The 27,475-nt window shown below is 47.6% G+C and overlaps 1 protein-coding gene across 1 annotated transcript; it reads left to right on the top strand.

Moving 5' to 3' along the window:
- Positions 1-2,067: 2,067 nt before the first annotated feature.
- Positions 2,068-27,323, top strand: atp2a2b (ATPase sarcoplasmic/endoplasmic reticulum Ca2+ transporting 2b). The gene is made up of 21 exons (XM_035391039.1): positions 2,068-2,795; positions 3,762-3,779; positions 3,881-3,963; positions 8,841-8,945; positions 9,232-9,370; positions 11,217-11,297; positions 11,680-11,765; positions 12,331-12,486; positions 12,911-13,219; positions 13,747-13,835; positions 14,073-14,175; positions 14,279-14,410; positions 16,456-16,575; positions 18,057-18,275; positions 18,463-18,798; positions 20,313-20,533; positions 20,658-20,860; positions 21,330-21,415; positions 21,618-21,751; positions 22,062-22,179; positions 23,300-27,323. Exons 1-21 carry the CDS (start codon positions 2,678-2,680, stop codon positions 23,570-23,572), a joined length of 3,129 nt encoding a protein of 1,042 aa, XP_035246930.1. The 5' UTR covers positions 2,068-2,677; the 3' UTR covers positions 23,573-27,323.
- Positions 27,324-27,475: the final 152 nt, after the last annotated feature.

Below are 27,475 nucleotides of genomic sequence, written 5' to 3'. Positions count from 1 at the left end.
TCCATTCAGCCAGAAGAGCATTAATGAGGTTGGGCATTGATTGGGTAATTAGGCCTGGCTCGCAGTTGGCTTTCCAATTGATCCCAAAGATGTTGAATTCGGTTGAGGTCAGGCCTCTGTGCAGGCCAGTGAAGTTCTTCCACACTGATCTCGACAAAACCATTTCTATGTAGACCTCACTGTGTACCTGTGGGCATTTTCACTCTGAAAAAGGAAAGGGCCTTCCCCAAACTGTTGCTACAATGTTGGAAGCACCGAATCATCTAGAATGTCATTGCAATAAGACTGGCCTTCACTGGAACTAAGGGGCCTAACCCAAACCATGGAAAACAGCTGCAGACCAAGGGGTGTTCTGATATTTTTGGTCATATAAAGGTCTTTGCTATTATAACATGGTGCATGAGATGCATGAGTGTGCATTTCAGTGTCAGAGATGTCACCCCCTATATTGTTTTTATTCTGCAGATCCGCTTTTGTTTTTATTGACATCACAGTATTTACTGGGAAAGTAATTACTGGGAAACAAAGCCAAGGTGATTACAATGTTTAGTTTTGTCAGGTAACTTGGGAAGTGTACAGGGTAAAACAAAGAGAGAGAACAGGAAACAAAGTAACTCTGATGACTAAATAGAGCAATGCTGCACGTGTGCGTGTGTGTGTGTGAGAGAGAGAGAGAGTGTGTGTGTGTGTGTGTGTGTGTGTGTGTGCTCCACACCAGTAGAGACTTGAATTAAAAATCCCTAACTTGAATGAGACAGTTTCCACCTGGCGTGTTCCTGTGTCCAGGGGTCTTCAACTGAGAGCACACCTACAGAACAGTTCAAGGGAGGGCACAAGTCCGTTTCCAAGACAACAATTTGGCAGTTTGAAACAGTAGATGAGTAATTGCCATTTTGACTATAACAGGAGTTCATCATGCCCTGGCATGAGGAGTACTCACCACACTGAATGGTTTAACTTTATTTAACAATGTTGTAAATCGTAAACAAAACTTGCTTACTGTCTCTCACACAGGTATCCGTTAATTACCTCACACATACACAGAAAACCACATGCACGCATGTGGACACATACACACGCTCAGACACACACACACACACACACACACACACACACACAAACACACTGCCACCACAAGAGAAAAGCTGAATGTAATGAGATGTTGCAGAATAACTCCTTGCTTCTTGAGGTAGTTCCACACAGGAGTGTTTTTGTACTATATTATGAAATAGAAAACCACAGTACCACCTTTACCACAGTATTGTGCTTAGTCATGCCCCTTAAACATTTTTCAGAAGAACACAGAGCTAGTGACCCAATAGAATCTGGGAACCAATTATGTTGTACTGGGATCAGCCAGCTCTGGTCCCAGATATAGCTTGGCTAGTTGGCAGCTCTGCATGAAAGGGTTTGAAAGTTCTCACCTGCTAACCTCTGGTCAGAGATCAGTGCTGGTGTAGGGAGTCAGATTCAATGGTGAAAATTAAGAATGCAGCCCCTATGCGCTGAAGCACAGATGCAGATATTTTACCCTGGAATGTAGCTGCCTGTTTCTCAGCTGTACAAATAATGGATGTCATTTTACTTACTTAAAAACGACTCAATACACAACAGAATAATCTATATCCAGTCAAATTCAATGCCCCGTTAGCACTGGTCCACGAGCAGGACCGATACTTCACACAATGCGGTTGAGGCTTGGACAGTTCGTGGTTAAAATGATCCTGGATTCGGCTGGATGAGAAGAAAAGGAAGTTTCTAGAACATGCATTGTGCTCTGATGAAAGGGGACGGGCAAATAGACAAGGCTGGTGAAATGTTAAAATACTAACAACGTATCCAAACCTTTCTAACATATAAGTCTTCGTACATGGCTTGAAAATGTTACATTACGTTCATAATTAATACTGATACGACTCTGTGGATTCCAGTCGATACGCACCGTAGCGCGTAGAAAGCGGAGTGAAATAAAAAGCATTTAGCTGATCCACCCACTTTCGAAACGGACCAAAGAGAGCAAAGCGAGGGCAATATTTCCGGGTTTCTACCAGCCAATTAGCATAGTCCACATGCGGATACCGCACGGTAACCGGGATTGACACGCGATTGGCGCTGACGGCAGCAGGCGCGAGCTGGGACAACGGGCGACACAACGGGCTGGCAGAGGACATCCGCGAGAAGCGTACTTTGCAACAGAAGCTAACATCAGCGAACTTGTCCGGCTGCGAAGGAGAGCGCCACGCTTAAGACCATCGCGCTCGTCACCGACAAACTCTGGGTATCAAAGGAAATATCTTTTTGACGTCGCTCCTTCCGGGGAGTTGGAATTATGCCCGTTGGACACATTCCAAATTCGGTGTAATTCATAGTACAGCCGGTGGGAAACTGGGAGAGACGGAGCGCCGCTTAGCTAGTTAGCCGGCTAGCTGACGTTAGACCCTTTGCTCTTGATTCTGCGCATTTACTTGTTAGCTAGCTTGACAGATAGCTGGTTAATGTCTCTGAATCTTGCCGTTTGTTAATTCCCTTCGTTGGAGCCTACTCCCCGGTGAACGTAGAGTTTATTTCGACACTTCAGGTCGTACGGTTGCTTTTGTTGCTTGAAGGAAGGCTGTACGGCTAGTGAGACAAGGTGGAGTCGGGATAAGGCGAGTCTGTCCTAACGCGACTGTCCACCATGGAGAACACTCACACGAAAACTGTTGAGGAAGTTTACAACCATTTCAACGTGAACGAAAGCACCGGACTCGGTCTGGAACAGGTGAAGCGGCAGAAGGAAAAATGGGGGCCGAATGGTGAGTGTTGTCTTTTTTGGTTTGTTTTCGTAAAATATAAGTTAATTAGTAAAGCTTCGGTAAACTACGAGAGTAACGTTAAACCGTGGAAACAAGTGGAGTAACCTACTGTGGAAACAAGGCATGGAATTGGGCCTGTAACGGGCACGCTGTAAAAATCAAATGAAGCGACGACTGCTGGCATTTAGGAACTGCGATGTTTTTAAGTTTCCTTAACTGCGTGCTTGGTAAGTCTATCAAAAGGTGTGAACTACAGCCGATGTATTATTACAAACTATGCTCCAGCATGCCGGCTAGCTTCTCATGTCGGACGTTTGGCGGAGGTAGCTAGCCTAACGTTATTTGGTTGACCAAAATGTAAGATTCATCACTACCGGTAGATGGTGACTGTCTTACATCTAAGCGGTATTGCAACACAGGACTTCTACTGAGAACATACTGATTTTCTGCCAAGTGCTCTGAAATAAACCACAAGTAGGCAACGCATTGCAGCCTATTGCTAAGTTACATTCACAGCCTATAACTGGTAGCTGTCAGGTATCACTGGTTCGATTTTGAGAACAGCGCTTCCTTTTTAACTGTCTAGACTAACTGTTAGCTAATTTGCGACTGTGTTGACTAGGATATGTGCTTTTTGTATCCATGTGGGGCGATGTGGGTGTAGGTCCTTGTTTTAACTTTTCTCTACGATACCTGATTCTACTTGTCATAGTCTTGACTGTTGTTGCCAAACTTTGTCCAGGGCGGTGTTGTTGTGTAAATTTTAGCAGGCTAGCAGGACAGTTGCGGAGCTCTACCAATATCTTATGAATGAGCACAACTAGCCATCGATACGCTGTCCTTTAACCTCCGATGTTTGGCTTTTAACGCGCTACAAGGAAAAATATTTGAAACTGTTGCCATCTTTGTAACCCTTCTTTCAATGTGTTTTGTCGTCGGTGCCCTCCTTGGACCTGCCAACTGCAGAGCTACCCGCTGAAGAGGGTAAGTCTGCTGCCTCTGTGTTCTCCCGTATTTATACCTGTGGAATACACCTGTCACCGGCTGCTGTTTCCTGTTTGACCTCCGCTTTCTCCCTCTCGCAGGAAAGTCACTGTGGGAGCTCGTGCTCGAACAGTTTGAGGATCTGCTCGTTAGAATCCTCCTCCTGGCAGCTTGCATATCTTTTGTAAGTACGACTACCTCTAGTACACAAATGCACGATTGCGGACAAACACGAACATACTCTCACCCCTAGAGAAAAGTAGATGAGTATTATGATGAATAATAATTCTGCTTCTGAACTATAGAAGGTTCCGGTTAGTAACGGAAGTTTCTTGTGCTGTATTACGGTGCAAGATATCCATTGCCACAGTATTATTTCAACAATAATACAGAAACGGTAATATTAAAAGTAATATTTCAACTTCAGTCGTTTCTGTGTAAGGAGTGTGTAGTTGGTGTGTGTGTGTGTGTAGAATCTGTGAACCAATCATGCTGAATTGGGACAGATGGCTCTGGCTCCAGAGATATAACTTGGTTTCAGGCCTGTATGCTAACATTTGTTAACCTGTGCTCTCAAGTTTAAAAATTTAGGGGCACACTAATGTATCCTAATTAGTAGATCTGCTCTTAAATTATTTTATCCGTTAGCACACGTCAGTTGTCAGGAGCAAACGCTCCTAAAATGGGAGCACTGTAGAGCTCTGACTGAGCTCCTTGGCCGCCCTACAGAAAAGGGTTTTCAAGTTCTCACCTGCTTAGCTTTGGTCAGTGATAAGTACTGGTGGTAACCCGCACACACGCATACACGCACGCGCACACACACGCACATACACGCACACACGCGCATACACGCACGCGTGTACACACACACGCACGCGCATACATACACACGCGCATACACGCACGCACGCGCACACGCACGCGCACACACACACACACGTGCATACACACATGCACGCGCGCGCACACACACGCACGCGCATACACACACGCACACACAGACGCGCACACACACGCACGCGCACAGACACACGCACGCGCACACACACAGCGCACACACAGGCACGTGCGGGCTTGCATTCTTCTGATATTACCCCCTGACCGTACTGCCCAAAGTCCAGAACTACAATATACATGCTCACAAAACATATACGCACCCACGTGCTTACACTCTCTCTCTCTCTCTCACACACACACACACACACATACACACACACACATTTACATACAGGAATGCTTGAGCATGAATCTCCTCAAACAAATGAGTGCTGCCCTGTTGTGGCAGCCATAAGTACTGCTTTCAGAAGCTGTGTGAGGGGAGAGACGCCTGCTGGGTCACGGGTGGGTGTCTCCTGAGCCCTGTCCGGTGCTGGGTGTGGCAGTGCATCAACCCTGTCGTGTTGCAGGGTCTTTGTTCCTGGAGCATTTTGGGTTATGCTTGGCCAGGTGGGGACAGCTAGGGAAGTTCAAATTCGTTTAAAACGGTGATGCCGTTTCCAGGGATCTGGTTGGTTCCCCAAGTCCAGGGGGAGACACAGCGAAGCTTCATCGATCACCGCCTGGTACTAGGCAGGCGATTCGCTCAGAGTTTACGAGCTCGTACCCAAATGTTGTTCCTTCAAAACCAACCATACCATTGTTCTGCCTTCCTTGCGAAAGTTAGCTAGCTAGCTACTACCCTTCTTACTGGACTATTATAGTGGGCAGGGCCGCTTTTGCAGGGCTGACTGACTGTATCTTTCTAGTTAGTAAGCAAACTGATAACTAATAAGTTCGCAGTTGCTGTTGACTGCAGTGGTATGCTTGACTGGCACTCAGCGGAAGCACTTGATGCTGTTGCAACATCTTGTTTCCTCTATGCGAACGTAGCGCAGTTCGGCCTCATGTTGATGGCGTGTACTGGCGGTGTTTCCTGCCTTGACTTCGCTGCCGGTGTCTTAGAGCATTTGTTTCATTCGGCACCGCTGCCCTCTGTTTCAGTGAAATGAAACCAGGCTTTAGAACGTGATTGCTGTGATACGATGGTGGCTTCAAAACGCTGTCATGGCTGACTGGGTCATGAAGGTCTGCATGACTGAATTTTTCCTCCATGTGGGTAACGTGAAGAGCCAAGCAGATGTCTGTTACTAGTAAAGACGATGTTGAGGCTGTGTTTTGTAGTTCCAATGACCTTGATATGCACTTTTGTACGTCGCTTTGGATAAAAGCGTCTGCCAAATAAATGTAATGTAATGTAGTGTTGAGGCGAAAAAACAAATTAGATACCTGTGAGACAGATGGAGATTGTTTTGAGCTTGTTTTAATGGATTTTCTTTCTTCATTTCATTAAGTCCTGAAATGTGGAACCGAATGGTTAGGTGTGTTTTGGTGGTCGGTAGACCCAAAGTCATTTGGTCAAGTACTGGACTTCGATACACAGCCCTAGTTTTACTGTCATTTACTGCCTAGTTTTACTGACATTATTTAGCCTAAATTGTTAGCTGACCAGATCCGTTGAACGAAGTGGAAAAAGAGACTGGCTCGCAAGGCTAGCTGACCAGTAACGTTCAGTGTCCATGGAGCTGAAAGTATCACCGGCGGTTATTGACAAGGAAAACCAGACGATCCACTTGCCCTGGGTCCAGGGCAGAATGTTTTTTTGTTGACAGAGGAAGTAACATTAGCACAGGAAATGAACTTTGCGTGCACGAACATGATTCGCCGCATGAAATTAAAGCCTGCATGTTAATTACAATATGCGGGATCCAAAACTAATATTCGAATGCTCAAATTTAGGTTCGAACTTTAAAAAAAGAAAGATTTTCGAATAGTTTTTCGAACTTCGAATATTTTTTGACAGCCCTAGTTTACGGACCTGTGAACTGAAGAATGTTGTGCTGCTGATGTTTTTATGAATGAGAAGTCTGTGTGATTTTTTCAGTGCCATGTTTTATTCAGGCTAACAAAGTAATGTCTGCAATGTGAAGACTGTTCTACTTCTTGCTGAGGTTTAGTGCCTGCAAAAATAGACACACTGTAGCTCATAGACCTGCTTTGACACTACATTTGACACTACATCACAGATTTTACCCAGAATCCCTGTGGTGGCCATTTTTCCCCCAAAATGGCTGCCCTACTGCTACATTGAATAAGTTAAATCAACAGTTACTTGGTCAAATTTTCATCTAATTGGGCAACGGATGGCTTATAATATTTTAGAAATTTTGACAGTTCTAACAAACATTTTTTAAGTGTTATGTTATGAATGGCGTAATGTAATCTCTAGTTTTAATGCTTTCAAGGTCATTTGTTTTTTGATATAATTGAAGAAGGCTATTTCATGGTACGGATACACAGGCAACTCCAGTAACCACGTTACTTAAAAATAATTCATTTCAAAGGGTCCAATTCTATGAATTGAGATAATAGATGTACAAAGAGCAACCGGAGACTGTATTTTATATCATCAACGGATGTCAACGAGGCGTACCCAGTGACACATGACACCATGGAAGGATGCCATCTTGCCCAAATTGGAACCATGAAATATTCACAAATTTCAGGATCACAGTAAACGCAGGCATGCATCCTGAATTGCTAGCTGGAAGATGATGAGCCTGTATTCATCGCTATATAATTAACAGGCAGACGCATCCATTCCAGTAACTTGAATGCAACCAAGGAATTTTACTTAACAGGGGGCCATTTTGCATAATTGTGGCATAATCAAAACCTTAACCTTAAAACCTTAAATTCCCTTGGAACCAGGGCTCCAAACGAACTTTTTAACCATCATCCCAGAATCACCCTGAGAGACCATTGTACCCATCCCAAAGTGAATGTGGACAGTCCCAAATTTTAGAAGTTGAAATGGCGGTGGGGGAGGGCGCTATGTATAGAAAGTGTTGTAATTTATACATGGTGAATCTAAAATGTATAAAGACACCCTGTAATAGAAGCAGAGAATCTTGCACTTTAACCGCATGTGAATTGTTTGATTATACATCTAAAATTGTGAAGTACAGAGTCAAATGAAGAAAAAAAAAAAACATTATGGAGGGCACTGTATGACAGCTGCGTAAATAAAATATTTGTGAAAAGTGTCGTGGCAAATGCAACCAGTATTCCTAGCGATGAGGCCGTTTCGGTGCTCGCATTGCTGTAGTAGGCTATGCTAATTCACAGAATACTTTCGACCTACAGGCAAATTTTCTGTGAGTTGGTCAGATTTAGAAACAGCTGACTGTCTGAGCGTCCCTGTTGAACAGATCGCTCGCGCTATTTGCATGATCGCGTTTGCATCCCTGCTTCCTCCGGTTCCCTCGCGTGAGCGGGCCTAACGCGACCCACGCCTGGGCTGCTCGAGGACGCTTTTGGGCGCCTGTTGACCTGAACACTCAATCTCTGCAGTTTCACATGGGGTTTTAGGAAATAAGTCCTTGTGATATTGTGAAAACTCCCAGAGCAAAGTGTGCTCCTCTGTCAGTCTCCCTCTGTGGGGACTGTGTGTCAATGAGTGTGTGTATCTCAGGACCCCCCCCACCCCCCCCCTTCTCCTCTTCACTTCACTGAAAAACAGACCGATGCTCTGCTTTGAGTGTGTAGGAAGACATTTAGGAAAACGAGTAGTCGTGTTGACATTTTATGCAGAAAAGCCAAAGAGCATTTTTGTTTGTTTTTTATCGCTGTTGGCCCCGAGCCCTGCTGGAAGCATATTTCAAATTCATTGTTCAAGAATGATAGTCAAAGTGTTCTGTTAAATGAGAGAGAGAGAGAAATCTCTGTTATTTGTACTGTTAGTAGTTTTTGCAGTAGGAGCAGTGCTTATTGCTGTCCTTGTCCGCATTTTTCATTCAGCTTGCAGATTGTCTGTAGATTTGGCTTTGGTTATTTGTTTATGCATTCATTATTTTTTATTTATGTATTTTATTCCACTCTTAATTAAATGTCTTACTGACTTGTCATTGTTAATTGCTTGTTAATTGACAATATTGTTAGTATACAGTCGTGCCGATGAAGCATTATTGAGTTGAAACTGAAATGAAGAGATCCCCATTATGCCCTTTTCCCCCCTCTCTGCAGCTCCTGGCCTGGTTTGAGGAGGGAGAGGAAACCATCACAGCCTTCGTGGAGCCTTTTGTAATTCTGCTTATTCTAATAGCCAATGCCATCGTAGGCGTGTGGCAGGTGAGTCACTTTTCTTTATTTTGTTGCATAAAATAAAAATATTTGCCTGCGGTCTACCTGCACCTGCTGTGAATTCAGGCGTACTGCAGGTGTACTGTGCAGCTGAACTGGTGGACTGGCAGAGCACGTTTGGAGGAGACCTTATGAGGAAGTCGCACCAATAATAAAAGTCAAGAATATGAGCAGGGTTCCTAGCTGGGGGAAGATGGCAGAACTGTGCTATTGATGAATGAGTGAAAGTGATGGGTCTCTCTCTTTCTCTCCCTCCCTCCCTCCCTCCTTTCAGGAGCGGAACGCAGAGAACGCCATCGAGGCTCTGAAGGAGTACGAGCCGGAGATGGGGAAGGTGTACCGGCAGGACAGGAAGAGCGTCCAGAGGATCCGAGCGCGCGACATCGTCCCCGGGGACATCGTGGAGGTGGCAGGTGAGCACTGCTTCCTGCGGGACGCTCGTACTGACCCAGCACCCCACTCCCATCCCTCCTTTACACACTAACCCAGCGCCCCACTCCCATCCTGCCTATACACACTAACCCAGCACCCCACTCCCATCCTGCCTATACACACTAACCCAGCACCCCACTCCCATCCTGCCTTTACACACTAACCCAGCACCCCACTCCCATCCTGCCTTTACACACTAACCCAGCATCCCACTCCCATCCTGCCTATACACACTAACCCAGCACCCCACTCCCATCCCTCCTTTACACACTAACCCAGCGCCCCACTCCCATCCCTCCTTTACACACTAACCCAGCGCCCCACTCCCATCCTGCCTATACACACTAACCCAGCACCCCACTCCCATCCTGCCTATACACACTAACCCAGCGCCCCACTCCCATCCTGCCTATACACACTAACCCAGCACCCCACTCCCATCCTGCCTATACACACTAACCCAGCACCCCACTCCCATCCCTCCTTTACACACTAACCCAGCACCCCACTCCCATCCCGCCTTTACACACTAACCCAGCGCCCCACTCCCATCCTGCCTATACACACTAACCCAGCACCCCACTCCCATCCTGCCTATACACACTAACCCAGCACCCCACTCCCATCCTGCCTATACACACTATATCTGGATTACCCTTGTGTGTGTGTGTGTGTGTGTGTGTGTGTGTGCAGCCTTTCAGGGGGAGGGGATTGGCGCTCCTCTTGGCAGCCCCTCTATAACACTGAGGTCAGTGTAAAGCGGTGTCGTGGGGGAGCCAGGTTGAGGGTAGTTGTGGCACAGGGACTCAGTGACAGGCCCCTCTCTGCTGCCTGGAGAGGGGCTTGTCTTTATCGGAGCCCCTGTACCACAGGAAGCGCTGCACCTGGGCAGGAGTGCGTAATCTCAGTGACGTGGCCACGGCGACAGCTTATCTCCCACTCAGTGCGTTTATCGTGTGGTTAAGCAAATGAATAGCGTGGGACACTGCATACAGCCCTGCGTGTGTGCGCTGAACCAGGTCACCCAGTTAAGTGTACATGACCCCCTTTTTTCTCCATGTGAAATGTATATTAGATGTGCGGTCCACATTTAGAAATGGGCTACAGGGTCAGAATGGAGAGCGCTTGCATATGAGACACAGGAAAACAACTCTTTTATTTCTCTCTCTCTCTCTCTGCCTGTGTGTGTGTGTTTGAGTGCCTGTGTGCATGCATGCTGCACAGATGGCTGTGTTAGTGTGTAGTTACATTTTAAATGGTTACTCAAGATTACCCAGAATTCAGACATTGCTCTACAATTCAATGCAGTACACACCTAGTGTGGGCTAATATGACGTCAGTGCTAAGCGCTGCACACGCTGCACGAGACTGTGTCCTCTACTCAGCTGTCGTCATGAAGGGTGCGCTGTTCCCAGAGTGGAGCGCTTCGCTTCAGGGCAGGGGGATTCCACACAGACGTGTTTGTGTCCTAATTGCTGTACCTGCCATAGATCACTGTGTCCTCATACGCTTAACCAGACTATGCACGTAACAGGAGGGAGTCATGTATCATTAAACAGACTATGCACATAACAGGAGAGGGTACAGTCACTTAACCAGACTACCAGACTATGCACATAACAGGAGAGAGTACAGTCACTTAACCAGACTATGAACATAACAGGAGAGAGTACAGTCTGGGAGTAAAGCCAGACCTGCTGAATGTCCTGTAATAACACAGAGTGCTGAGTCAGCTGTACTTCTATTGTTATAACTTTGGCTTCACGTTTTAATTAAGCCTGCTGGCCCCCTTCTGCACCCCCCCCCCTTCTCCTTCTCCTTCCTCAGTGGGAGACAAGGTTCCTGCCGACATCCGGCTCACATCCATCAAGTCCACCACGCTGAGGGTGGACCAGTCCATCCTGACTGGTGAGCTGTGTTCTTCGCCTCACACTTTGTTTTACTCTGCTTTCACTCGTTCCGCTCTTTTGGTTCTTGTTATTCTTGGCTCTTGTTCTTGGCTCTTGGCTTATATTTAATGTGAGCGGCCCTGTGGCTGGCCCAAAGCAGCCTGTATTTAATGTGAGCGGCCCTGTGGCTGCCCCAAAGCAGCCTGTATTTAATGTGAGCGGCCCTGTGGCTGGCCCAAAGCAGCCTGTATTTAATGTGAGCGGCCCTGTGGCTGCCCCAAAGCAGCCTGTATTTAATGTGAATGGCCCTGCAGCTGCCGTAAATGGGCCTGTATTTAATGTGAATGGCCCTGTATATTTACATATTTAATGGTTGTGTTTGTGTTTTTCTCCTCCTTTAGGAGAGTCAGTGTCGGTCATTAAGCACACGGACCCTGTGCCTGACCCCCGTGCTGTCAACCAGGACAAGAAGAACATGCTGTTTTCAGTAAGCTGTCGCTGTGCCTGATCACCAGAGGGGGCGCTAGTGAGGGATGTGATGGCGGCAGCCTGCTGACCAGGACCCTCACTGTTGAGCACTGCAGCCAATTTAATGCTCTAATTTCCTCCCTAGTTGTATAAACACGCACACACACGCGTGCGTTCACATACACACACACACACAGTTGCAGTTTGCTTATATTGTGTCTTCTGCAGCGTCCCTTTACCCATCCTACCTGCTGCAGGTCTGTGAACATGATATTGTACAGTTGGGGCTTGGGGCTGGGCTTGGGGCTAGGGCTGGGGCTAGGGCTAGGGCAGGGGCTGGGCATGGGGCTAGGCTTTGAGCTAGGCCTGGGCCTGGGCCTGGGCTTGGGCTTGGGGCTGGGGCTGGGGCTGGGGCTGGGGCTGGGGCAGGGGCTGGACTTGGGACTAGGCTTGGGCCTGGGGCTGGGGCTGGGGCTAGGGCAGGGGCTGGGCCTGGGCCTGGGCCTGGGCTTGGGGCTGGGGCTGGGGCTGGACTTGGGGCTAGGCCTGAGGCTTTACTGGCACTAATGTCATTATCGCCACAGGGCACCAACATCGCGGCCGGCAAGGCAGTGGGCGTCGTCGTGGCGACGGGCGTGAACACGGAGATCGGGAAGATCCGGGACGAGATGGTGGCCACAGAGCAGGAGCGCACCCCCCTGCAGCAGAGGCTGGACCAGTTCGGCGAGCAGCTCTCAAAGGTGCCAATCATCATCGTCATAGTAACAGTAACTGTGTTTCTACTGCACCTTTCGCTCGTAAATGCAGCCCATGGTATTCATCAAAGGCCTACTTTGGTTGCTAATTGGCAAAAATTATGTGCCTGGCGACTAAGTGCCTCAGTGGATCATGGTACTTGTAGTTTTTAACATCTTACACAGGCATCTTGTTAACCTGGGCAACAAATTTGCTAAGCATTCTGAGCCTTTGTTACTGTTGCAGTTTGCATACTTTTGCATAATGTTTGCACAATGTCAAGTAGGTCTCCGGTAGTTAGGTATGGTTTATTTGAGTAATCGTCAGCTGACTTTTCCTTTCGCTATGTTACCTGAGGACTGAGTGATGAGTTTCCTGAGTTTTAGGGGTCAGTAGGGTGACGCAGCCTGTCTGTCTCTCCCCCGTCAGGTGATCTCCCTGATCTGCATCGCCGTGTGGCTCATAAACGTGGGCCACTTCAGCGACCCCGTGCACGGCGGGTCCTGGGTGCGCGGCGCCGTGTACTACTTCAAGATCGCCGTGGCGCTGGCGGTGGCCGCCATCCCCGAGGGGCTGCCCGCCGTCATCACCACCTGCCTGGCGCTGGGCACGCGGCGCATGGCCCGCAAGAACGCCATCGTGCGCAGCCTGCCCTCCGTGGAGACGCTGGGCTGCACCTCCGTCATCTGCTCCGACAAGACCGGCACGCTCACCACCAACCAGATGTCCGTGTGCAGGGTGAGGCTCCGCCCCGCCACTCCGAAGGGGGAGGGGCTGCGGCTGGGGGGGGGGGGGGGGGCTCTAGGGGGTTACCGTGGGGAGTCTTTCAGTGCGTTTTGAGACGGGGGTGTGACGGTGAAGGGCTCGCTGGCGTTTTGAAAGTCTCCAGTCCTGCTGCCAGCCTCACTCACCTGTAAGGTCTGGCACCCGTGTGATTGGGTCTTTACCTATTTGTGCTAGTGGTGATTTTGTTAAATCCCCCTGTTGAAAGTCGCTTTGGCTGGAAGCTTCAAATGGCTGAATTGTAATGGTTTGTCATCATCGTACGCGTTAAGGCGTTTAGAGGATGGCCTTATCCAGAGTGACTCACACAGCTTACCGTACGTTTATACTGCTGGATATTTACTTGATGCAGTTCAGGTTAAGTGCCTCAAGGGTATAACAGCAGTGTCCCGCCTGGGAATCGAACCTGCAGCCTCTGAGCTACATAGCTGCATTGCTAACCGCTATGTGTGTCAGTGCTGATTTGAGTTTTGCTTCTGCAGATGTTCATCGTTGACAGGGCTGAGGGAGACAGCTGCTCTCTTAGCGAATTCACCATTACTGGCTCTACCTACGCACCTGAGGGAGGAGTGTGAGTAAACCACACACACACACACACACACACACACACACACACACACACACACTTCATATGCATGTCCACACACACACTCACCCATTGGTCATATACAATATGCATTTCCCTCCTTGCTGTGCTGTATAAAGTGATGCATTGTGGGAATCTCATGCCCCAGGGGTGGAAACATTGTGTATGAAATGCTTAATAATGACACCTCTCCCTCTCTCTCCCTCCCCCTGCTGGTCCCAGGTCCAAAAATGGCAGCTCCGTGCGGTGCTCAGAGTATGAAGGCCTGGTGGAGCTGGCCACCATCTGTGCCCTCTGCAACGACTCTTCCCTGGACTACAATGAGGTATCCCAGCATGCACCTCTTTCTGGCCTCTGTCTGTCTCTGTCCCTCTCATAAATATATATATATATATATATATTTATATATATGGTGTGTGTGTCCTTAGGCTAAAGGTGTGTATGAGAAGGTGGGAGAGGCCACAGAAACTGCTCTGTGCTGCCTGGCGGAGAAGATGAACGTCTTCAACACGGACTTAAGGAACCTGTCCAAGGTTGAGAGAGCCAACGCCTGCTGCTCGGTGAGTCTGCCCTCCGTTCAGTGCTCAGTTGTCGTATATCGTCTACTAATGAAACTAGAACAGAGAGTTTCTGTTTTGAACTCATGGTTTAGTTGCAGGAGCAATGAATGTCTGAGTTGAGCAATCTGTGCCCACTACTAGGGGGATTTCGCAAAGTGGTTAACTGGTGAAAAATTTGGGGGTGTAGACAATACCAGAGACAGCGAATAGGTCTTGTCAAAGCCGGCATGAGTGACAGCGTTTACAAAGTCTCTGTGACCAGAGGCCATCTTCATGGGGAATGTAGGATTGATTGAAACCGGCAGATGATTTCCAACACAATCTATTGCACTGTTAATATTTGTTTATTAATTTAAAACATATTCCCCCTGTCTATGGAAAATCACACTAGCAAGCTAGCCGGTAGTAAACCAAAATATTATGTTAAATGTCTAACACAGACCATTTGTTATTTGTACAGTAGAGCACTGTTTAATATAAATAACAGACCGTTTTTAGGTTTTTGGGTCAGCCCCCCCCCCCCCGGCAGAGTTTACTACCACAAGTGTATTTCCGTCCTGTGGGAAGCACTGCTGTGTATAATGGAGTGTATATTATGTGGTGATGATGTGTACAGTCAGTGTGTTAGTTATGTGGTGATGATGTGTACAGTCAGTGTGTTAGTTATGTGGTGATGTGTACAGTCAGTGTGTTAGTTATGTGGTGATGTGTACAGTCAGTGTGTTAGTTATGTGGTGGTGATGTGTACAGTCAGTGTGTTAGTTATGTGGTGGTGATGTGTACAGTCAGTGTGTTAGTTATGTGGTGGTGATGTGTACAGTCAGTGTGTTAGTTATGTGGTGGTGATGTGTACAGTCAGTGTGTTAGTTATGTGGTGGTGATGTGTACAGTCAGTGTGTTAGTTATGTGGTGGTGATGTGTACAGTCAGTGTGTTAGTTATGTGGTGATGTGTACAGTCAGTGTGTTAGTTATGTGGTGATGTGTACAGTCAGTGTGTTAGTTATGTGGTGGTGATGTGTACAGTCAGTGTGTTAGTTATGTGGTGGTGATGTGTACAGTCAGTGTGTTAGTTATGTGGTGATGATGATGTGTACAGTCAGTGTGTTAGTTATGTGGTGATGTGTACAGTCAGTGTGTTAGTTATGTGGTGATGTGTACAGTCAGTGTGTTATGTGGTGATGATGTGCACAGTCAGTGTGTTAGTTATGTGGTGGTGATGTGTACAGTCAGTGTGTTAGTTATGTGGTGATGATGGTGTGTACAGTCAGTGTGTTAGTTATGTGGTGATGTGTACAGTCAGTGTGTTAGTTATGTGGTGATGATGGTGTGTACAGTCAGTGTGTTAGTTATGTGGTGATGATGTGTACAGTCAGTGTGTTAGTTATGTGGTGATGATGTGTACAGTCAGTGTGTTAGTTATGTGGTGATGATGTGTACAGTCAGTGTGTTAGTTATGTGGTGATGATGATGTGTACAGTCAGTGTGTTAGTTATGTGGTGGTGATGTGTACAGTCAGTGTGTTATGTGGTGGTGATGTGTACAGTCAGTGTGTTATGTGGTGGTGATGTGTACAGTCAGTGTGTTAGTTATGTGGTGATGATGATGTGTACAGTCAGTGTGTTAGTTATGTGGTGATGATGATGTGCACAGTCAGTGTGTTAGTTATGTGGTGATGATGATGTGTACAGTCAGTGTGTTAGTTATGTGGTGATGGTGTGTACAGTCAGTGTTAGTTATGTGGTGATGATGTGTACAGTCAGTGTGTTAGTTATGTGGTGATGATGATGTGTACAGTCAGTGTGTTAGTTATGTGGTGATGTGTACAGTCAGTGTGTTAGTTATGTGGTGATGATGTGTACAGTCAGTGTGTTAGTTATGTGGTGATGATGATGTGTACAGTCAGTGTGTTAGTTATGTGGTGATGATGATGTGTACAGTCAGTGTGTTAGTTATGTGGTGATGATGATGTGTACAGTCAGTGTGTTAGTTATGTGGTGATGATGGTGTGTACAGTCAGTGTGTGATGAAGCATTTGGTGCTGCAGGTGATAAAGCAGCTGATGAAGAAGGAGTTCACGCTGGAGTTCTCCAGGGACCGGAAGTCCATGTCTGTGTACTGCACCCCCAACAAGGCTCACTCCTCCACGGGCAAGATGTTCGTCAAGGTAAAGGGAACGCCCCGCCCCCCTGCCATACGGAGCACGTCACACTCTGAAACCCCCACACCTGTCCCTGCTCAACACCTGTACCTACATACCGCACCTGTACCTGCTCAACACCTGTACCTACATATTTAACTGCACCTGTACCTGCTCAACACCTGTACCTACATACCGCACCTGTACCTGCTCAACACCTGTACCTACATATTTAACCACACCTGTACCTGCTCAACACCTGTACCTACATATTTAACTGCACCTGTCCCTGCTCAACACCTGTACCTACATATTTAACTGCTCCTGTACCTGCTCAACACCTGTACCTACATATTTAACTGCACCTGTCCCTGCTCAACACCTGTACCTACATATTTAACTGCTCCTGTACCTGCTCAACACCTGTACCTACATATTTAACTGCACCTGTCCCTGCTCAACACCTGTACCTACATATTTAACCACACCTGTACCTGCTCAACACCTGTACCTACATATTTAACTGCACCTGTCCCTGCTCAACACCTGTACCTACATATTTAACTGCTCCTGTACCTGCTCAACACCTGTACCTACATATTTAACTGCACCTGTCCCTGCTCAACACCTGTACCTACATATTTAACCCCACCTGTCCCTGCTCAACACCTGTACCTACATATTTAACTGCACCTGTACCTGCTCAACACCTGTACCTACATATTGAACCCCACCTGTCCCTGCTCAACACCTGTACTTAAATATTTAACCACACCTGTACCTGCTCAACACCTGTACCTACATATTTAACCCCACCTGTCCCTGCTCAACACCTGTACTTAAATATTTAACCACACCTGTCCCTGCTCAACACCTGTACCTACATATTTAACTGCACCCGTTCCTGCTCAACACCTGTACCTACATACCGCACTTGTACCTGCACAACACCTGTACCTACATACCGCACCTGTCCCTGCTCAACACCTGTACCTACATACCGCACCTGTCCCTGCTCAACACCTGTACCTACATATTTAACTGCACCTGTACCTGCTCAACACCTGTACCTACATATTTAACTGCACCTGTAGCTGTTCTGCACCTGTACCTACATATTTAACTGCACCTGTCCCTGTTCTGCACCTGTACCTGCTGGCGCTGCAGTAACACTCCTCTCTGTTTGGACCTGTGCTGGATGTGTTCTGTGTGCTTGTGTAGGCAGGGGTATGTTACTCTCCTCCTGCTGTGTTTCTACAAATGTTGTGTGACTTCTGAAAATGCACCTGGGATCTGGAAAGGCCTTTTAAACAAAACACTGTAAGAATGATGATGATGGTGATTATGATGTAGGTGGGGTGGGTGATGATGTGGATGGTGATGATGTGCATGTTGATAATGATGATGATGATGGTTATGACGATGTGGATGGTGATGATATGAATGATGACGATGATGATGATGACGGTGGTGATGATGCTTATGACGGGGCGCTGCGTGTGTTTCAGGGGGCCCCAGAGGGGGTGCTGGACAGGTGCACGCACGTGCGCGTGGGCGGCAAGAAGGTGGCGCTGACGGCGGGGATTAAGGAGAAGATCCTGTCGGTGATCCGGGAGTACGGGACGGGCCGGGACACCCTGCGCTGCCTGGCCCTCGCCACGCGGGACTCGCCCCCGCGCAGCGACCAGATGCAGCTGCACGACTCCACCCGCTTCATCCAGTATGAGGTGCGTGTGTGCGTGTGTGCGTGCACGAGTGCGTGAGTGTGCGTCTGTGTGTGCTTTTTTGCGTGTGTGAGAGAAAGGAGGGAAAACAAAGTGTCAAAAGTCACAGCGGCGGTGAAGCCAAAACCCGCTTCCTGATTGGCTGATGGGATGTGCTCTCTCTCTCTGATTGGCGCGTTCGTTGGCGCAGACGGACCTGACCTTCGTGGGCTGCGTGGGGATGCTGGACCCTCCCCGGGCCGAGGTGGCGGCCTCCATGCGGCTGTGCCGGCTGGCGGGGATCCACGTCATCATGATCACCGGCGACAACAAGGGCACGGCCGTGGCCATCTGCCGCCGCATCGGCATCTTCGGCCCCGACGAGGACATCAGCGGCAGGGCCTACACCGGCCGCGAGTTCGACGACCTGCCCCCCGCCGCCCAGCGCCAGGCCGTGCTCACCGCCCGCTGCTTCGCCCGTGTCGAGCCCTCCCACAAGTCCAAGATCGTCGAGTACCTGCAGTCCTACGACGAGATCACCGCCATGGTAATGCACTGCTGCCCTGGTAACTGAGCCGGGATTCAGTTTCATTTGGATTTGGAGTGCTAGAAGGTGCTAGAAGGTGCTAGAAGGTGCTAGAAGGTGCTAGAAGGTGCTAGAAGGTGCTAGAAGGTGCTAGAAGGTGCTAGAAGGTGCTAGAAGGTGCTAGAAGGTGCTAGAAGGTGCTGGAAAGTGCTGGAAAGTGCTGGAAAGTGCTAGAAAGTGCTAGAAGGCGCTGAAGAGTGCTAGATGGTGCTAGAACGTGCTAGAAGGTGCGGGAAGGCGCTAGAATGTGCTAGATGGTGCTAGAAGGCGCTGGAAAGTGCTAGAAGGTGCTAGAAGGCGCTGGAAGGTGCAATACTTTCTTTCGGTTATTTTAATTTTATGAAAGACATCTTATTCTGTAGCTTCTCATTAACCATACTGTGGAAAGTGCAAATTAAGTGGCCCCAGGGCTGCGTTTTTTGAAGCACACCATAATCATTGGGTGGAGTGAGAGCGCAACTCGCAAGCAGACATTTGCTCCTCTTTTAGCTAACGGCAGCTATTTCTAACAGTTTCTACCAAATACAAGAAACTGCTTTGTGATGACTTCTTGGCAGGGGTGATTGAGAACAGACTATATATGTGTCGAACTGGCGAGAGTTGCAATTTTATTGTCTTACTCACTTGTGTCATTGTCTTGTATTGTATTGTTGACTTACACTAGCCTTCTGTCTTGGAGTCAAACTCTCATGATTTGATAAAAATAGTGTCTCACCAGCTGCAGTCTGCAGCTCTGATTTCTGGCACTGCTGAGACAAATGCTGAGAAATGCAACCGATTGCACTCTTGAGCCACAAAACACAAACATCCGCTCCAAATGGAATTACAGGATTTATTAATGGCATGAATGTGTTGACAGTATGTCTGTTGTGGGAATAATATGTTGACAGCAGTGTACTAATGGCTTATAATGGGGATAATGTACACATGGTAAATTAGAATGCTACGAGTCTTTGCACAGAAGAATGTAGCCCGGCTCAAGGCTGAGGTAAAAGTAGGAGTAATAAAATCGGGGACCTAGATGCCAGCAGTGCTGCTGGGTTTCATTCTTTCCTCTGATCAGGAAGTAAGACACCAGAGTGAGTGGGGTCTCTGGCCAATCAGTGACATTAGTAATCAGTTAACTCTCTGCAAACTCATGGAAATCAGGTAGTGTTACATGTGGAGTGATGGGGAAAGGGAACTGTTACATTCCATTGCTGCCAGTTGGTCATTTGATTGTGTATTTTGCATTTTGGGTGTGTGTGTGCTAGTGCTGGGTTTGGTCCTGACTTAGACTAACCTGTTTCTCTTTGTGCCTGTGTGTGTGTACGTGTGTGTGTCTGTATGTGTGTGTGCGTGTGTGTGTGTGTGTGTGTGCGTGTGTGTGTGTGTGTGTGTGTGTGTACGTGTGTGTGTGTGTCTGTATGTGTGTGTGTGTGTGTGTGTGTGTGCGTGTGCACTTCTGCGCTTGCGTACACGTGTGTGACTGACAGACGGGAGACGGGGTGAACGACGCCCCCGCCCTGAAGAAGGCGGAGATTGGCATCGCCATGGGCTCGGGGACGGCGGTCGCCAAATCGGCCTCGGAGATGATCCTGGCGGACGACAACTTCTCCACCATCGTGGCGGCGGTGGAGGAGGGCAGGGCCATCTACAACAACATGAAGCAGTTCATCCGCTACCTCATCTCCTCCAACGTGGGCGAGGTGGTCTGGTGAGGCCCCGCCCCCTTCACACCTTCATGGTTGTTTCCGTGGGCGCAGAATCCCTGTTTTAGTGGCGGTTTCCACGGTGACAGCATCTTCTCCATTTTAACGGCTGTGTTTCCTTGGCGACAGCATCTTCCTGACGGCGGCCGTGGGGTTCCCCGAGGCGCTGATCCCAGTGCAGCTGCTCTGGGTCAACCTGGTGACGGACGGGCTGCCGGCCACCGCCCTGGGCTTCAACCCCCCCGACCTGGACATCATGAGCCGGCCCCCCCGAAACGCGCGCGAGCCCCTCATCTCTGGCTGGCTCTTCTTCAGATACCTGACCATCGGCTGTGAGTGTGCGCCGGCCTGTGGGCGGGGCTTCCTCCTGAGCAACCAGGGATCTCTAACTGCACTCATGTAGGGCCGCAGCGTCTGCGGGTTTAACTCCAGTCCTGGAGGGCCGCAGCGTCTGCGGGTTTAACTCCAGTCCTGGAGGGCCGCAGTGTCTACAGGTTTTTGTGGTTTTGTTTCTGTCAGCAGCCAATTTAGGCCTTGAATAAAAGACCACACAGTATGTGGACTCTAGCCAAGCAGTGACTAAAATAAAGCAGCTAAATCCGGCAGCATGCGGAAAAACTGCGGCCCTCTGGGATGGGAGTTTGGGTGGCCTGCTTTGAAAGCTGAGGAAGTGGCTGTTTCTGCAGCTGAGCGCTCAGTGTGACCCCAGACGTATGCTAACTGAGTATCGGGGAGCCTGATACTGGTCAGAGCTCTTGTGTGTGACCCTTGAGTGACCCCTGTATGCTCCGCCCCCTGCAGGCTATGTGGGCGTGGCCACGGTTGGGGCGGCGGCCTGGTGGTTCATCGCTGCCGAGGACGGGCCCAGAGTCACATACTACCAACTGGTGAGTGTGCGTCACTGAGTCTGTGTGTGATGTTTGGACCACTGCCCCATCTGCTATGTAATGTTATTCACTACGGGTCCTGTTGACACACACACACACACACACACACTCACACACGCGCGCTCGCACTCACACAGACGCACTCTCTCTCCCCCTCACCGCGGTACTGAGGTCACATGTCCGCTGTGTCTCCGCCCCTCAGAGCCACTTCCTGCAGTGCTCTCCGGACAACGTCGAGTTCCAGGGGGTGCAGTGTCAGGTGTTCGAGTCGCCCTATCCCATGACCATGGCCCTGTCTGTGCTCGTCACCATCGAGATGTGCAACGCCCTCAACAGGTCAGTGGCAGAACTGCATCCTGAGAGCGCTGATCTCTTCTCCCCTCAGTTTTGGGGTGGGGGGTCAGGCACTCTGGTAGAATACTGAGCTGTGACGTTTGGAATTATGGTGTGTAACTTTTTGGGCATGCTACAGGTTACAGGATTGATCTCTTATCATTTTCTTACCTGGCAACCGGTGTGTCCCTGGTGACAGCATCCGATAACGGTGTCCATGGTGATGTTGTTCCTTCTCGGTGGCCTATAATGTGCCTATCCCTGGAGACGGTGTCTCCGTGGTAACGGTGTGTCCCCTGTCTGTGCCCCACAGCCTGTCAGAGAACCAGTCCCTGCTGCTCATGCCCCCCTGGAGGAACATGTGGCTGCTGGGGGCCATCTGCCTGTCCATGTCTCTGCACTTCCTCATCCTCTACGTGGAGCCGCTCCCGGTGAGGCTCCGCCCTCTTTGCCCCGCCTGCCTACCCACGCCCCCTGCTACCTGCGATTCAGACCCCGTTCCGAGCACTCTGCTCTGAGCCCTAGCTCTCTTGCTCTGACCCCTTCCTCCCTCTGTCCCCTACATCTCTCTCCTTCTCTCTCGAGTGGAAAACAATAATAATGTTGAAATCGTAATATGAATGGGAAGTTTGATATCAAGTGACAGTAAGTAGTGTTTGAATCGGAATTTTGACATCAAGTTATAGTAATGTTTGAATGGGAAGTTTGATATCAAGTGATAGTAAGTAATGTTTGAGTGGGAAGTTTGATATCAAGTGATAGTAAGTAATGTTTGAATGGGAAGTTTGATTTCAGGTGATAGTAAGTACTGTTTGAATGGGAAGTTTGATTTCAGGTGATAGTAAGTACTGTTTGAATGGGAAGTTTGGTTTCCGGTGATAGTAAGTAATGTTTGAATGGGAAGTTTGATATCAAGTGATAGTAAGTAATGTTTGAGTGGGAAGTTTGATATCAGGTGATAGTAAGTAATGTTTGAATGGCAAGTTTGCTATCAAGTGATAGTAAGTAATGTTTCAGTGGGAAGTTTGATATCAGGTGATAGTAAGTACTGTTTGAAGGGGAAGTTTGATTTCAGGTGATAGTAAGTACTGTTTGAATGGGAAGTTTGGTATCCGGTGATAGTAAGTAATGTTTGAATGGGAAGTTTGATATCAAGTGATAGTAAGTAATGTTTGAGTGGGAAGTTTGATATCAGGTGATAGTAAGTAATGTTTGAATGGGAAGTTTGCTATCAAGTGATAGTAAGTAATGTTTCAGTGGGAAGTTTGATATCAGGTGATAGTAAGTACTGTTTGAAGGGGAAGTTTGATATCAGGTGATAGTAAGTAATGTTTGAATGGGAAGTTTGATATCAGGTGATAGTAAGTACTGTTTGAATGGGAAGTTTGATATCAGGTGATAGTAAGTACTGTTTGAATGGGAAGTTTGATTTCAGGTGATGGTAAGTAATGTTTGAATGGGACGTTTGGTATCCGGTGATAGTAAGTACTGTTTGAATGGGAAGTTTGATATCAGGTGATGGTAGGTAATGTTGATGTCCCTCCCTCGCAGATGATTTTCCAGATCACTCCTCTGAACGTGACGCAGTGGCTGATGGTGCTGAAGATCTCCCTGCCGGTGATCCTGCTGGACGAGGTGCTGAAGCTGGTGGCGCGGCTGTACCTGGAGCGCAGCGGCGAGGCGGAGCCGCCGGCGGCCGGCGGGAAGAGCTCGCTGCCCTCCTGCCTGGAGGGCGTGTCCTGGACCTTCGTCCTCCTCTTCCTCCCCCTGGTGCTGTGGCTGTACAGCACCGACACTAACCTGGCCGAGCTCTTCGGCTCCTGACTCACCCCGAGCCTGGCCCGCCTGTGCCGTGTGATCGCGCGTCTGCATGGCCCGTAAAAAGGTTTCAATTAACATAGAAACTTCATTAATCGCCATTAATTAAACGGTACAAAAACAAGTATCAAGACCAAGTAAGATGTTTCCGAGCAAAATTTAAATTGGATTAAAAATAATGTAAAGAATTGTGGTTCACCAGTTTGTAAGCCAACCAGCTGCCTCCTCTGCTGGAGTATTCATTGAACCGATTGGAGAATATTATTTTCAGCCCCCCCCCCACAGTCATTATTGCCTTTTAAATTTGTATTTTTTATTTTTTATTTTTTTAAGTGGACTGGTATGGCCATTTGTCATTTCACGATGTGTCCTTCCTTTTTTAAAAGTGTTTTATATTTGCTGCCCTCCTCGTCCATGAGGAGCTGGTAAATTTATGACGTGTACAGAGATTTAACACTATTTTCTGCATTTAGTTTTTTTTTTTTTCCTTCTTTTTTTTTGTATTTGTGAGAAGGATCAATTTGGAGCTGTTAGCAGAGCTGTTTACCACAGGGTTTGTCAGTGTGAGTCTGTCTGTGTGCAGTTACTAAAACACCCCACTGGAAACGGAAGCCTCTCGCGAAGGTTCCTGCATGAACATTCCACAAGGTTTCATCCCCTATAACCCCACCCCCCCCCATCCCCATCAATTTGAAATTCAACATTGCTCGTTTTCTCTTTTCAAACTTGTGTTTTTCTTTGCTTTGACTCAAAATTTGCCTTTATCTCTGAACTGCAGCTACCTCAGTGCTGTCAATTTTTTTCAAATTTTGCGGGTGGGGAGGATGTACTGTGTCTTTTTCGAGCGTTGATTTGGAGGACTGTAACAGAAATAACACAGATTCTCTGCACTAACCAGATGCTCAGTTCTCGGCTCCTTGTTCTTAACACTGACGCCTCCATTTTCTTAATGCCGAAGCCAGAACATTCCATTTTGTTCCACTGTTCCATGAATAGTCATTCCGTTCCTGAAACACGGTGGCAGCAGATGTTCTGTACTGTCATTTAGCAATGGAACCTCCTGTAGTCAAGGGGAGAGAGGACCATGAGAATGTTGGAGAGTAGCATCTAGCTACCGTAAACAGTAACAATAAAAAATTGATCTTACCATTATTTCTCCGCTCTTCAAGAGGAAGAAAAACCTCACGTGAACAGTTAAATGTAGACTTTCAAATGTGTTGACCTTCAGTAAGGATGTTTTCATCGATGCGCTTCGTGTAGGTTGAATGAAGCAGGCCGACCACTCGATGCACTGCAGTCTGGTGCTTCCAGTACGTCCAGCGCCCTGCAGTCCTGGGGGAAACGCTGTTGATCCAGCAGAGAGCATTTGGGTACAGAGGTGTGTGAATCGCGTGTGGAACTGCATCTGCCAGCACTAACGACTCGGGTGTTCACAGCATGCCGCGCTAACGTGCGCTACTCTGTATGCTAACATCGCCAGAGCTGTGCGTTTTAAGGGGAGAATGTAGCATGGCTCTGTACGGCACGCGTCCTGCAGCACCAGATCCACTCCTGCTCTCCTGGGCCTCGCCTCTCTCTCTGTCACTCTGTGAGTATTTCTTCTCCTGCGCACTCTCATTTGCCACCTTCCACCTGTCACTCACACGCCCGTTCTCCAACCTCGGCCAGTAAGTAAGAGGGATACACCCCGCGCTGGGGAGTGGGGTGGAGTTAGCGTTTTTACTCCATCTAAGCCCACATTGGCTTGTAGGCTGTAATTTAATAATTTTTCTGATGTGTGGCAGTTTATCATTCATTAAGTGTGTACAGTAAGGGAGTAATTCTAGCAGTCTTCCAGAATGAAGTTTGGGAGCGATAGGTGCACCAGCTGTGACTGGAATGCAGCCTGTCCCTCGTCCCCCTCTGACCCAAACTAGGGGCCGGCCCAATCCTCGCGCTTCCCCGCTCAGGAAGGGAGGGTGAACGGGGGGGGGAGCGGGTTTGCCTGTGCAGACCCCAGTAAAATATTCCAGGTGTCTTAGAATGTCGGAACTCGCAGGACAAGGGGCGATATCATCAAAATATATCGTCATTTGAATCCCCCTCTGTGCGGGTCTTCCGAAAACAGCCACAAAGGGAGCTTTGCTTCATGTACTTCCACCAGCCACAGTTTCTGCTATGGAAGGGTTCCACAGCTCTGGTCCTGGAGGGTCAGTCTGCAGGCTGGTTTTTGTTCCAAACAAGTACCTTAGATTTAGTTTTCTGACTGCCCTATAATCCATGCTGATTCACTCCTGTACTCTAGTACTGTAAAATCTTTAGGATACACTTGTAGTCTGCAGCTTTAGCTAGTGTTTATACAAACGTCAGATTAAGATGTAATTAAGCTAATTGCATAATTAAGAGCAGAATTTGGCACAAAGTCCTGAAACTGTTGTGCTCCCCTGTGCTATGGTTTTTTTAATGCCTTTCACACTTAACCACAAAGAAGCCATGGAGCCATCTCCTTATGGTCACAACAGAGGTACTTATGTCTTAGGTCTTTACTTATTGGATCAAGCTGCGTATCTCACAGCCAATCAAGTCAAGTGATGATAATGATTGATTCTACTTTAACCCTTTTAAGATGTAAGATTACAAATCAGTGAATATAAGGTTCTTAACTGAACATTCTAATGCTGATGTAACCATCACTACTGGTATTTGAAAACGACAGAGCTCTAGAACACTGACTTAGAATTTTGAAAAACTTTCCAAAAAACCTACTCTTAAACAAATAAAAACGAATCAAAAGAATGATTCATGGGATGGGTCTCTCCTCTGTGAGGTCACTTGTACCTTTATGACCTCATAAAGCAGTAGCCAAGGCTTTGCAGTCTCTGCTTCGCTGTTCCACACCCTTTTTACTCTCACACGTCCTGCACTCCTGGTGTTGGTTTACTGTTGTCATTTGGATCCCCTTAAAACCAGAAAAGTAGTGATAATGGGTAGTCGAACATTAACTGCTTTTAATTTAATATGTTCAAAAAAACACGTTTGGGTATGTCTAGAGGTTAAAAAAGTGTGAGAGGGAGTGCGGTGAGCGGTACCGTCTCTAGACATTCATTTAAAATGTGCAAAGGGAAGCGGCTACCTGCATATCTGTATATATACATTTTAGATTAAGATTACCAGGGGCAGGTTAACAGACCTGAAAGTCTTATAATGCAGAGAGGAAAACCATTCACAATACCTGTAACTATAGTAACCACACTGGCAATCCTGGCCTGTAAGGAGAGACCTTAGCTTGACCAAACCTCAAACAAGATGTAAAACGTAAAATTTTGTATTAATGTACAATATACAGTAATGCATGTCCTCTGGTTGTAAGCAGCCAAGCCTATTTTATCATCATGAGTTTCTATATTAAGCAGCTATGTACAATATTGCTAAATGATTATTAAAGTACACGCCATTTACAAGCAGTTCAGGCTAACTCAGAACCACAGAATAGTTTCATTACGAGACACTTTTCCTAAGGAAATTTTTTTTAAGAGGTTGTGCAAAATAACCAAATCGACTTCCTTATTTTATTCTGCACTGTAATATATCTTATTTAAATAAAAACTACATTACCTGAGCAGGCCGTGAGTGAGAAGCGTTTCTTTGGATAGTCAGTGGGTTCGTTTGACAGCCATTGTTCCCGAAACAGCTGTTTTGTTTGAGAGCCGGTGGTTGGAAACGTGCATCGCGGCGCCGATTGTGGTGGAAGGAAAATTAAACGTGTCGTGTGTGACTACATGCTTCCGTTTTACTGCTCTTCTGTGTCTCCCAAGATGACTGGATGCACAAAATTTAGAACTGTTTGTTTTGATGTCACTCTTTAATTCAGAAACGTTTACTTGCACGATAAATGGCATTAAAAACTTGTCTCTTCAGACCACACATGCT

This window comes from Anguilla anguilla, chromosome 14 (assembly GCF_013347855.1).
Source record: "Anguilla anguilla isolate fAngAng1 chromosome 14, fAngAng1.pri, whole genome shotgun sequence".
Lineage (NCBI taxonomy): Eukaryota > Metazoa > Chordata > Actinopteri > Anguilliformes > Anguillidae > Anguilla > Anguilla anguilla.
Note: the sequence above shows the minus strand (reverse complement) of the source record. Positions and strands in the feature narration are given on the sequence as shown.

Coding starts and splice junctions, on each gene's coding strand:
- atp2a2b (XM_035391039.1), top strand. CDS start 2,678: ATGGAGAACACTCACACGAAAACTGTTGAGGAAGTTTACAACCATTTC. Junction 20,861..21,329: donor CAGATACCTGACCATCGGCT/GTGAGTGTGCGC, acceptor CGCCCCCTGCAG/GCTATGTGGGCGTGGCCACG. Junction 21,752..22,061: donor ATGTGCAACGCCCTCAACAG/GTCAGTGGCAGA, acceptor TGTGCCCCACAG/CCTGTCAGAGAACCAGTCCC.